At 45.1% G+C, this 13,195-nt stretch overlaps 1 protein-coding gene across 1 annotated transcript in view; it reads left to right on the plus strand.

Annotated features, from left to right (window-relative positions):
• Window positions 1–1,082: 1,082 nt before the first annotated feature.
• Window positions 1,083–13,195, plus strand: part of LOC142187219 (SCO-spondin-like) — a 120,558-nt gene continuing 108,445 nt past the window's right edge. Inside the window, exons 1-6 of the mRNA XM_075261474.1 lie at window positions 1,083–1,114; window positions 7,028–7,121; window positions 7,250–7,420; window positions 8,661–8,743; window positions 8,885–9,052; window positions 12,888–13,129. Coding sequence (XP_075117575.1) covers window positions 7,060–7,121; window positions 7,250–7,420; window positions 8,661–8,743; window positions 8,885–9,052; window positions 12,888–13,129 — 726 coding nt within the window. The 5' untranslated portion in view covers window positions 1,083–1,114; window positions 7,028–7,059. The remainder of the gene's footprint in view (window positions 1,115–7,027; window positions 7,122–7,249; window positions 7,421–8,660; window positions 8,744–8,884; window positions 9,053–12,887; window positions 13,130–13,195) is intronic.

Consider the following 13,195-nt stretch of genomic DNA (forward strand, 5'->3'; position numbering starts at 1 on the left):
ATCTATCTATCTATTTATCTCCTATCTGTCTATCTTCTATCTATCTATCTATCTATCTATCTATCTATCTATCTATCTATCATCTATCTCCTATCTATCTATCTATCTATCTATCTATCTCCTATCTATCTATCTATCTATCTATCTATCTATCTATCTATCTATCTCCTATCTATCTCCTATCTATCTATCATCTCCTATCTATCTATCTATCTATCTATCTATCTATCTATCTATCTATCTATCTATCTATCTATCTCCTATCTATCTCCTATCTATCTATCATCTCCTATCTATCTATCTATCTATCTATCTATCTATCTATCTATCTATCTATCTATCTATCTATCTCCTATCTATCTATCTATCTATCTATCTATCTCCTATCTATCTATCTATCTATCTATCTATCTATCTCCTATCTATCTATCTATCTATCTATCTATCTATCTATCTATCTCCTATCTATCTATCTATCTATCTATCTATCTATCTGTCTGTCTATTTTCTATCTATCTATCTATCTATCTATCTATCTATCTATCTATCTATCTATCTATCTATCTATCTATCTCCTATCTATCTCCTATCTATCTATCATCTCCTATCTATCTATCTATCTATCTATCTATCTATCTATCTATCTATTTATCTCCTATCTGTCTATCTTCTATCTATCTATCTATCTATCTATCTATCTATCTATCTATCTATCTATCTATCTATTTATCTCCTATCTGTCTATCTCCTATCTATCTATCTATCTATCTATCTATCTAATACATTTCCATCAATACATGACTATTCCTTCCCTGTACATACAGTATATAGGATGTATCTCTCTATAATCTCTTTCCCCTCTCCTCAGTGCCCCCATCACTCCCCCCCAGCAGTGCAGATTATAGTTGCCCCTGACCAGTCCTGTAATCCTGCCCCTGCAGGGGGCGCCTACAGATCAGAGTCCTTTGGGCTGCAGCTGTGTCTATAGGAGGCAGTGACCAATCCGGGCAGTGACACCTGCTGTATGGAGATCTGCGCTGCCCCCTATATAAGACTGGAGTTACCAGACACAGGACAGAACAAGTGACCAGAGGAACAGCAGAGGAATCCGCATGTGAGTACTGAGCCTATGCTATACAATGTGTCCCTGTATCTAAGCCTTATACCCACACAATGTGTCCCTGTATCTAAGCCTTATACCCACACAATGTGTCCCTGTATCTAAGCCTTATACCCACACAATGTGTCCCTGTATCTAAGCCTTATACCCACACAATGTGTCCCTGTATCTAAGCCTTATACCCACACAATGTGTCCCTGTATCTAAGCCTTATACCCACACAATGTGTCCCTGTATCTAAACCTTACACCCACACAATGTGTGCCTGTATCTAAGCCTTACACCCACACAAAGTGTCCCTGTATCTAAGCCTTATACCCACACAATGTGTGCCTGTATCTAAACCTTACACCCACACAAAGTGTCCCTGTATCTAAGCCTTATACCCATATGTGTCCCTGTATCTAAGCCTTATACCCATATGTGTTCCTGTATCTAAACCTTACACCCACACAAAGTGTCCCTGTATCTAAGCCTTATACCCATATGTGTCCCTGTATCTAAGCCTTATACCCATATATGTTCCTGTATCTAAGCCTTATACCCCCACAATGTGTCCCTGTCTCTGAAAAGTATACCCATATACAGTCCTATGAAAAAGTTTGGGCACCCCTATTAATCTTAATCATTTTTAGTTCTAAATATTTTGGTATTTGCAACAGCCATTTCAGTTTGATATATCTAATAACTGATGGACACAGTAATATTTCAGGATTGGAATGAGGTTTATTGTACTAACAGAAAATGTGCAATATGCATTACACCAAAATGTGACTGGTGCAAAAGTATGGGCACCTCAACAGAAAAGTGACATTAATATTTAGTAGATCCTCCTTTTGCAAAGATAACAGCCTCTAGTCGCTTCCTGTAGCTTTTAATCAGTTCCTGGATCCTGGATGAAGGGATTTTGGACAAACAATTCAAGTTCAGTTAAGTTAGATGGTGGCCGAGCATGGACAGCCCGCTTCAAATCATCCCACAGATGTTCAATGATATTCAGGTCTGGGGACTGGGATGGCCATTCCCGAACATTGTAATTGTTCCTCTGCATGAATGCCTGAGTCGATTTGGAGCGGTGTTTTGGATCATTGTCTTGCTGAAATATCCATCCCCGGCGTAACTTCAACTTCGTCACTGATTCTTGAACATTATTCTCAAGAATCTGCTGATACTGAGTGGAATCCATGCGACTCTCAACTTTACCAAGATTCCCGATGCCGGCATTGGCCACACAGCCCCAAAGCATGATGGAACCTCCACCAAATTTTACAGTGGGTAGCATGTGTTTTTCTTGGAATGCTGTTTCTTTTTGGACGCCATGCATAACGCCTTTTTTTATAACCAAACAACTCAATTTTTGTTTCCAAAATGAAGCTGCCTTGTCCAAATGTGCTTTTGCATACCTCAGGCAACTCTATTTGTGGCGTACGTGCAGAAACGGCTTCTTTCTCATCACTCTCCCATACAGCTTCTCCTTGTGCAAAGTGCGCTGTATAGTTGACCGATGCACAGTGACACCATCTGCAGCAAGATGATGCTGCAGCTCTTTGGAGGTGGTCTGTGGATTGTCCTTGACTCTTCTCACCATTCTTCTTCTCTGCCTTTCTGATATTTTTCTTGGCCTGCCACTTCTGGGCTTAACAAGAACTGTCCCTGTGCTCTTCCATTTCCTTACTATGTTCCTCACAGTGGAAACTGACAGGTTAAATCTCTGAGACAACGTTTTGTATCCTTCCCCTGAACAACTATGTTGAACAATCTTTGTTTTCAGATCATTTGAGAGCGGGCTGTCCATGCTCGGCGACCATCTAACTTAACTGAACTTGAATTGTTTTGTAGAAAGAAATGGTCCAAAATCCCTTCATCCAGGATCCAGGAACTGATTAAAAGCTACAGGAAGCGACTAGAGGCTGTTATCTCTGCAAAAGGAGGATCTACTAAATATTAATGTCACTTTTCTGTTGAGGTGCCCATATTTTTGCACCGGTCAAATTTTGGTTTAATGCATATTGCGCATTTTCTGTTAGTACAATAAACCTCATTTCAATCCTGAAATATTACTGTGTCCATCAGTTATTAGATATATCAAACTGAAATGGCTGCTGCAAACACCAAAATATTTAGAACTAAAAATGATTAAGATTAATAGGGGTGCCCAAACTTTTTCATAGGACTGTAATGTCTGAATGTATCTAAGCCGTATGGCCATATATTGTGCCCCTGTATCTAAGCCTATCCTATCTGAAATGTGGAGATGTGTCTAAGTATATTATGAGTGATACAGAAATTACGTATCTAAGCCTATCATATGTGATCCTGTCTTATGTGAGTATAATAATATTGTGTATCAACCAGTACTGGTGAATCTAAATATGAGCTGTGTATCTAATCCTATCCCGTGTGATACTGTATACTGAGCTGTGTATCTAATCCTATCCTGTGTGATACTGTATACTGAGCTGTGTATCTAATACTCTCCTGTGTGATACTGTATACTGAGCTGTGTATCTAATCCTATCCTGTGTGATACTGTATACTGAGCTGTGTATCTAATCCTATCCTGTGTAATACTGTATACTGAGCTGTATCTAATCCTATCCTGTGTGATACTGTATACTGAGCTGTGTATCTAATCCTATCCTGTGTGATACTGTATACTGAGCTGTGTATCTAATCCTATCCCGTGTGATACTGTATACTGAGCTGTGTATCTAATCCTATCCTGTGTGATACTGTATACTGAGCTGTGTATCTAATACTCTCCTGTGTGATACTGTATACTGAGCTGTGTATCTAATCCTATCCTGTGTAATACTGTATACTGAGCTGTATCTAATCCTATCCTGTGTGATACTGTATACTGAGCTGTGTATCTAATCCTATCCTGTGTGATACTGTATACTGAGCTGTGTATCTAATCCTATCCTGTGTGATACTGTATACTGAGCTGTGTATCTAATCCTATCCTGTGTGATACTGTATACTGAGCAGTGTATCTAATCCTATCCTGTGTGATACTGTATACTGAGCTGTGTATCTAAGCCTATCCTGTGTGATACTGTATACTGAGCTGTGTATCTAATCCTATCCTGTGTGATACAGTATACTGAGCCGTGTATCTAATCCTATCCTGTGTGATACTGTATACTGAGCTGTATCTAATCCTATCCTGTGTGATACTGTATACTGAGCTGTATCTAATCCTATCCTGTGTGATACTGTATACTGAGCGGTGTATCTAATCCTATCCTATGTGATACTGTATACTGAGCTGTGTATCTAATCCTATCCTGTGTGATACTGTATACTGAGCTGTGTATCTAAGCCTATCCTGTGTGATACTGTATACTGAGCTGTGTATCTAATCCTATCCCGTGTGATACTGTATACTGAGCCGTGTATCTAATCCTATCCTGTGTGATACTGTATACTGAGCTGTGTATCTAATCCTATCCTGTGTGATACTGTATACTGAGCTGTGTATCTAATCCTATCTTGTGTGATACTGTATACTGAGCTGTGTATCTAAGCCTATCCTGTGTGATACTGTATACTGAGCTGTGTATCTAATCCTATCCCGTGTGATACTGTATACTGAGCCGTGTATCTAATCCTATCCTGTGTGATACTGTATACTGAGCTGTGTATCTAATTCTATCCCGTGTGATACTGTATACTGAGCCGTGTATCTAATCCTATCCTGTGTGATACTGTATACTGAGCCGTGTATCTAATCCTATCCTGCGTGATACTGTATACTGAGCGGTGTATCTAATTCTATCCCGTGTGATACTGTATACTGAGCCGTGTATCTAATCCTATCCTGTGTGATACTGTATACTGAGCCGTGTATCTAATCCTATCCTGTGTGATACTGTATACTGAGCTGTGTATCTAATCCTATCCTGTGTGATACCGTATACTGAGCTGTGTATCTAATCCTATCCTGTGTGATACTGTATACTGAGCTGTGTATCTAATCCTATCCTGTGTGATACTGTATACTGAGCTGTATCTAATACTATCCTGTGTGATACTGTATACTGAGCTGTGTATCTAATCCTATCCTGTGTGATACTGTATACTGAGCCGTGTATCTAATCCTATCCTGTGTGATACTGTATACTGAGCTGTGTATCTAAGCCTATCCTGTGTGATACTGTATACTGAGCCGTGTATCTAATCCTATCTTGTGTGATACTGTATACTGAGCTGTGTATCTAAGCCTATCCTGTGTGATACTGTATACTGAGCTGTGTATCTAAGCCTATCCTGTGTGATACTGTATACTGAGCTGTGTATCTAAGCCTATCCTGTGTGATACTGTATACTGAGCCGTGTATCTAATCCTATCCTGTGTGATACTGTATACTGAGCTGTGTATCTAATCCTATCCTGTGTTATACTGTATACTGAGCTGTGTATCTAATCCTATCCTGTGTGATACTGTATACTGAGCTGTGTATCTAATCCTCTCCTGTGTGATACTGTATACTGAGCGGTGTATCTAATCCTATCCTGTGTGATACTGTATACTGAGCTGTGTATCTAATCCTCTCCTGTGTGATACTGTATACTGAGCTGTGTATCTAATCCTATCCTGTGTGATACTGTATACTGAGCGGTGTATCTAATCCTATCCTGTGGGATACTGTATACTGAGCTGTGTATCTAATCCTATCCTGTGTGATACTGTATACTGAGCGGTGTATCTAATCCTATCCTGTGTGATACTGTATACTGAGCTGTGTATCTAATCCTATCCTGTGTGATACTGTATACTGAGCTGTGTATCTAATCCTCTCCTGTGTGATACCGTATACTGAGCTGTGTATCTAATCCTATCCTGTGTGATACTGTATACTGAGCCGTGTATCTAATCCTATCCTGTGTGATACTGTATACTGAGCTGTGTATCTAAGCCTATCCTGTGTGATACTGTATACTGAGCCGTGTATCTAATCCTATCTTGTGTGATACTGTATACTGAGCTGTGTATCTAATCCTATCCTGTGTGATACTGTATACTGAGCTGTGTATCTAATCCTATCCTGTGTGATACTGTATACTGAGCTGTGTATCTAATCCTATCCTGTGTGATACTGTATACTGAGCTGTGTATCTAATCCTCTCCTGTGTGATACTGTATACTGAGCTGTGTATCTAATCCTATCCTGTGTGATACTGTATACTGAGCTGTGTATCTAATCCTATCCTGTGTGATACTGTATACTGAGCTGTATCTAATCCTATCCTGTGTGATACTGTATACTGAGCTGTGTATCTAATCCTATCCTGTGTGATACTGTATACTGAGCTGTATCTAATCCTATCCTGTGTGATACTGTATACTGAGCTGTGTATCTAATCCTATCCTGTGTGATACTGTATACTGAGCTGTGTATCTAATCCTATCCTGTGTGATACTGTATACTGAGCTGTGTATCTAATCCTCTCCTGTGTGATACTGTATACTGAGCTGTGTATCTAATCCTCTCCTGTGTGATACTGTATACTGAGCTGTGTATCTAATCCTATCCTGTGTGATACTGTATACTGAGCTGTGTATCTAATCCTATCCTGTGTGATACTGTATACTGAGCTGTGTATCTAATCCTATCCTGTGTGATACTGTATACTGAGCTGTATCTAATCCTATCCTGTGTGATACTGTATACTGAGCTGTGTATCTAATCCTATCCTGTGTGATACTGTATACTGAGCTGTGTATCTAATCCTATCCTGTGTGATACTGTATACTGAGCTGTGTATCTAATCCTATCCTGTGTGATACTGTATACTTAGCTGTGTATCTAATCCTATCCTGTGTAATATAGTCTCAGAACACATATCACTATAGTTCCCAGCATGAGGGTGTATCTAAGCTGACTAGATGTCTGGTTACAGGAGGAGTCTGGACGGCGCCCTCTGCTGACAGGATGATGAGATCCTCGCGGCTGCTGCTCCTGGTTCTCTGGGTGAAGGTGACTTTCTGCAGTGGGTAAGTAATATCAGAGCCCCGGCCAGGCAGCATTGTGCATGTGTCAGTAAGGGCTGATGGATGTATTATTTAGGAGTGATGGATGTGTCAGTAAATTGAGCTCACCCTATCCTGTGATTTGGTGGCAGGCGCTGGTGTGAGCGGACAGTGCAGGTGACAGGAGAAGAGGTTGTCACCCCCAGGAGGGAGCAGCAGGTGCCATGTACCAGCCTCTACCAGTACAACATGGACGGCTGGAGACTGGACCAGGAGCGGATGCGGCAGCAATATGGAGGAGACGGGGTGTGCTTTATATACAGGTAGTGTGGGTCTGTATATACAGGTAGTATTGGGCTGTATATAGACGTAGTGTGGGGCTTTATAAAGAGGTAATGTGGGGCTGTACATACAGGTAGTGTGGTACTATATATTCAGGTAGTATGGAGCCGTATATAGAGGGAGTGTGAGGTTGTACATACAGGTAGTGTGAGGATGTATATAGAAGTAGTATAGAGCTGTACATACAGGTAGCGTGGGGCTTCAGTAAGAGAAGGAGTCCCTGCACACTGGAGCACGCCATCCTGTAGCTCCACCATAAAAGGGGGTTACTAGAGATCATTTCACAAGGAACTCTCGTAACCCCTATCACATGATGTGAAGCAGCCAATGAGATGCCACTGTGCGGTTTACTCCATGAGATGAGGCAGAGCTGGACCAGGGTAAGTATACCTAACATACGGACCAGATCGGCGACTACATCAATGACCGTCGTGTGTGTGTGGGTGGTGCTTGTTTCCAGTGATGGTCAGGTATTGTGGTGTCTGCAGGCCCCCCGGGATGGAGAGCTTTTGTTTTTGTGCTTTCCCAGTCTAAGCCTGCAGATACGGCAGTACAATCACTAGATAGTCGCGTACTGGACGTTACCTGGCTCTTCCCGGTACCTCTGATGGTGGTAGGTTGTGGTGTAATAATGACAATGGCAAACATTTGTAAAGCGCTTTTCTCATTGGGGACCCCAGGAGAGGGGAGCGTTGTGGAGTAGGGGGGTTAGTGGTTGTCCTATAGGTGCTCATCCCCAACACCCACAAGGGGAATCTGTTATACAGGAAGCCAATATACTTATCGGATTACCCGACCTAAAAACATACAAACTCCATGCATAGGTTACCTTTAGCCTCGCCCTATGCCCTGCCTGAGTAGTGACAGACTAAGAACTCCCCACATGACCTCTGATGACTGATCTATTAAAAATAATACAAAAATCTCACTGCCGCTCATCCTCATGGTCCGCCAAGTCTGATGTAGTTCAAGTCAGATCTGAAAAAAAGAACAGAAAAAATCCATATACAGTTATCATACCCGACATGGACAAGCCCCGCCTCCTGCCATGGCGAACACCACTCTGTTTTATCTCATTGGCTGGTTCACATCATGTGACAGGGGTTACTAGAGTAACATCGAGCCTGGGACGTGACGTATCGGAGGGCTCCATACAGCACAGCCGCATATCCCCCATATACTCTATGTAAATATAATATATCTGCTCCGCCCCTCCACCAGGCCACAATCCACCAGACCGACTGTGTACAACCAGACTATCCAGGCGTGCTGCGAGGGCTGGACGGGCGAGGACTGCACGCAGGGTATGTAATAACATGTAGATTACAGGACTGCTGAGCTCAGGGCCAGGCATTTGGTGCTGGGCGCTCATTTTTGGGTGCCCTGTTCAGCGCTGGTTACTTGACTTGTCCTCTGAGTGTTTATTCCTATGTTTCTATCATCAGGAGGATTTCTGGGCCGCTGCTTCTCCACCTGGAGCTGTCAGGATATTGGGGCTCCCCACAATGTAACCCTCATGAGTATGGAGGAGTGCTGCTTACACCCCTGGGGCCACAGCTGGAAGAACATCACCTCTGAGCTATGCTTCAGCTGCTCCTACGTGTCCCCCACCGGTAAGAAGGGCGATAGTCACCAGCACTAGTACAGCTAGTCATCCCCCCACCGACTAATGGTATAACTGCCCAGTGATGTCAGTAACAGGGGGCGGGGCTGTGACAACCTCTCAGACATGATATATACAGCTGGTTGTCAGTAACAGGGGGCGGGGCTGTGACTACCTCTCAGACATGATATATACAGCTGGTTGTCAGTAACAGGGGGCGGGGCTGTGACTACCTCTCAGACATGATATATACAGCTGGTTGTCAGTAACAGGGGGCGGGGCTGTGACAACCCCTCAGACATGATATATACAGCTGGTTGTCAGTAACAGGGGGCGGGGCTGTGACTACCTCTCAGACATGATATATACAGGCTGGTTGTCAGTAACAGGGGGCGGGGCTGTGACTACCTCTCAGACATGATATATACAGCTGGTTGTCAGTAACAGGGGGCGGGGCTGTGACTACCTCTCAGACATGATATATACAGCTGGTTGTCAGTAACAGGGGGCGGGGCTGTGACTACCTCTCAGACATGATATATACAGCTGGTTGTCAGTAACAGGGGGCGGGGCTGTGACAACCTCTCAGACATGATATATACAGGCTGGGTGTCAGTAACAGGAGGCGGGGCTGTGACTACCTCTCAGACATGATATATACAGGCTGGTTGTCAGTAACAGGGGGCGGGGCTGTGACAACCTCTCAGACATGGTATATACAGGCTGGTTGTCAGTAACAGGAGGCGGGGCTGTGACTACCTCTCAGACATGATATATACAGCTGGTTGTCAGTAACAGGGGGCGGGGCTGTGACTACCTCTCAGACATGATATATACAGCTGGTTGTCAGTAACAGGAGGCGGGGCTGTGACTACCCCTCAGACATGATATATACAGCTGGTTGTCAGTAACAGGGGGCGGGGCTGTGAATACCTCTCAGACATGATATATACAGCTGGTTGTCAGTAACAGGGGGCGGGGCTGTGAATACCTCTCAGACATGATATATACAGCTGGTTGTCAGTACCAGGGGGCGGGGCTGTGACAACCTCTCAGACATGATATATACAGCTGGTTGTCAGTAACAGGGGGCGGGGCTGTGAATACCTCTCAGACATGATATATACAGCTGGTTGTCAGTACCAGGGGGCGGGGCTGTGACAACCTCTCAGACATGATATATACAGCTGGTTGTCAGTAACAGGGGGCAGGGCTGTGAATACCTCTCAGACATGATATATACAGCTGGTTGTCAGTAACAGGGGGCGGGGCTGTGACTACCTCTCAGACATGATATATACAGGCTGGTTGTCAGTACCAGGGGGCGGGGCTGTGACAACCTCTCAGACATGATATATACAGCTGGTTGTCAGTAACAGGGGGTGGGGCTGTGACTACCTCTCAGACATGATATATACAGGCTGGTTGTCAGTACCAGGGGGCGGGGCTGTGACAACCTCTCAGACATGATATATACAGGCTGGTTGTCAGTAACAGGGGGCGGGGCTGTGACAACCTCTCAGACATGATATATACAGGCTGGTTGTCAGTAACAGGGGGCGGGGCTGTGACAACCTCTCAGACATGATATATACAGGCTGGTTGTCAGTAACAGGGGGCGGGGCTGTGACAACCTCTCAGACATGATATATACAGGCTGGGTGTCAGTAACAGGAGGCGGGGCTGTGACTACCTCTCAGACATGATATATACAGGCTGGGTGTCAGTAACAGGAGGCGGGGCTGTGACTACCTCTCAGACATGATATATACAGGCTGGTTGTCAGTAACAGGGGGCGGGGCTGTGACAACCTCTCAGACATGGTATATACAGGCTGGTTGTCAGTAACAGGGGGCGGGGCTGTGACAACCTCTCAGACATGATATATACAGCTGGTTGTCAGTAACAGGGGGCGGGGCTGTGACAACCTCTCAGACATGATATATACAGGCTGGGTGTCAGTAACAGGAGGCGGGGCTGTGACTACCTCTCAGACATGATATATACAGCTGGTTGTCAGTAACAGGGGGCGGGGCTGTGACAACCTCTCAGACATGATATATACAGGCTGGGTGTCAGTAACAGGAGGCGGGGCTGTGACTACCTCTCAGACATGATATATACAGGCTGGTTGTCAGTAACAGGGGGCGGGGCTGTGACAACCTCTCAGACATGGTATATACAGGCTGGTTGTCAGTAACAGGGGGCGGGGCTGTGACAACCTCTCAGACATGATATATACAGCTGGTTGTCAGTAACAGGGGGCGGGGCTGTGACTACCTCTCAGACATGATATATACAGCTGGTTGTCAGTAACAGGGGGTGGGGCTGTGACTACCTCTCAGACATGGTATATACAGCTGGTTGTCAGTAACAGGGGGTGGGGCTGTGACTACCTCTCAGACATGATATATACAGCTGGTTGTCAGTAACAGGGGGCGGGGCTGTGACTACCTCTCAGACATGATATATACAGGCTGGTTGTCAGTAACAGGGGGCGGGGCTGTGACAACCTCTCAGACATGATATATACAGCTGGTTGTCAGTAACAGGGGGCGGGGCTGTGACTACCTCTCAGACATGATATATACAGGCTGGTTGTCAGTAACAGGGGGCGGGGCTGTGACTACCTCTCAGACATGGTATATACAGGCTGGTTGTCAGTAACAGGGGGCGGGGCTGTGACTACCTCTCAGACATGGTATATACAGCAGGTTGTCAGTAACAGGGGGCGGGGCTGTGACTACCTCTCAGACATGATATATACAGGCTGGTTGTCAGTAACAGGGGGCGGAGCTGTGACTACCTCTCAGACATGATATATACAGCTGGTTGTCAGTAACAGGGGGCGGGGCTGTGACAACCTCTCAGACATGATATATACAGCTGGTTGTCAGTAACAGGGGGCGGGGCTGTGACAACCTCTCAGACATGATATATACAGGCTGGTTGTCAGTAACAGGGGGCGGGGCTGTGACAACCTCTCAGACATGATATATACAGCTGGTTGTCAGTAACAGGGGGCGGGGCTGTGACAACCTCTCAGACATGGTATATACAGCTGGTTGTCAGTAACAGGGGGCGGGGCTGTGACTACCTCTCAGACATGATATATACAGCTGGTTGTCAGTAACAGGGGGCGGGGCTGTGACAACCTCTCAGACATGATATATACAGCTGGTTGTCAGTATCAGGGGGCGGGGCTGTGACTACCTCTCAGACATGATATATACAGGCTGGTTGTCAGTAACAGGGGGCGGGGCTGTGACAACCTCTCAGACATGATATATACAGCTGGTTGTCAGTAACAGGGGGCGGGGCTGTGACTACCTCTCAGACATGATATATACAGCTGGTTGTCAGTAAGAGGGGGCGGGGCTGTGACTACCTCTCAGACATGATATATACAGCTGGTTGTCAGTAACAGGGGGCGGGGCTGTGACTACCTCTCAGACATGATATATACAGCTGGTTGTCAGTAAGAGGGGGCGGGGCTGTGACTACCTCTCAGACATGATATATACAGGCTGGTTGTCAGTAACAGGGGGCGGGGCTGTGACTACCTCTCAGACATGATATATACAGCTGGTTGTCAGTAACAGGGGGCGGGGCTGTGACTACCTCTCAGACATGATATATACAGCTGGTTGTCAGTAGTTATAGATGTTACTCTCATGGATGTCTGATGGTTATGTAGAATAGGGACGGTGGGACACAATGAGATATTTGGGGGGGGGGGGGTGTTACTATACAGAGCACCGTGGGTGGAGCCTCCTATAAAAGGTTAAACCCCTCCCCCAGTCTCACTGTAGATTTGGTCATTGCTTTGTTCCCATGTCTAACAGATCTGCCATCTCCCTTCCTGATGAGGCCGTATCTCAGCACGGCTCTGATCGGGGGTGCTGTATCTAAGCGCAGACTCTTTGCCACCTGCGTCACATGGGGCAGTTTCCATTATCGGACTTTTGATGGGAAACATTACAACTTCCACGGGGACTGTACGTATAACCTGGCGTCCTCCACTGACGCCAGCTGGGCCGTGTTGGTCTCTGGAGAACGCTGCACCCGAATCGGACAATGCCTCAAGGTATGAACTTCTCCGGTCACTGCACTGATTCCCCATTGGTCGGTTGCATCCTCTGTGCTGCTGTGG

The sequence above is a fragment of the Leptodactylus fuscus genome, unplaced genomic scaffold (assembly GCF_031893055.1).
Source record: "Leptodactylus fuscus isolate aLepFus1 unplaced genomic scaffold, aLepFus1.hap2 HAP2_SCAFFOLD_143, whole genome shotgun sequence".
NCBI classification, from domain to species: Eukaryota; Metazoa; Chordata; class Amphibia; order Anura; family Leptodactylidae; genus Leptodactylus; species Leptodactylus fuscus.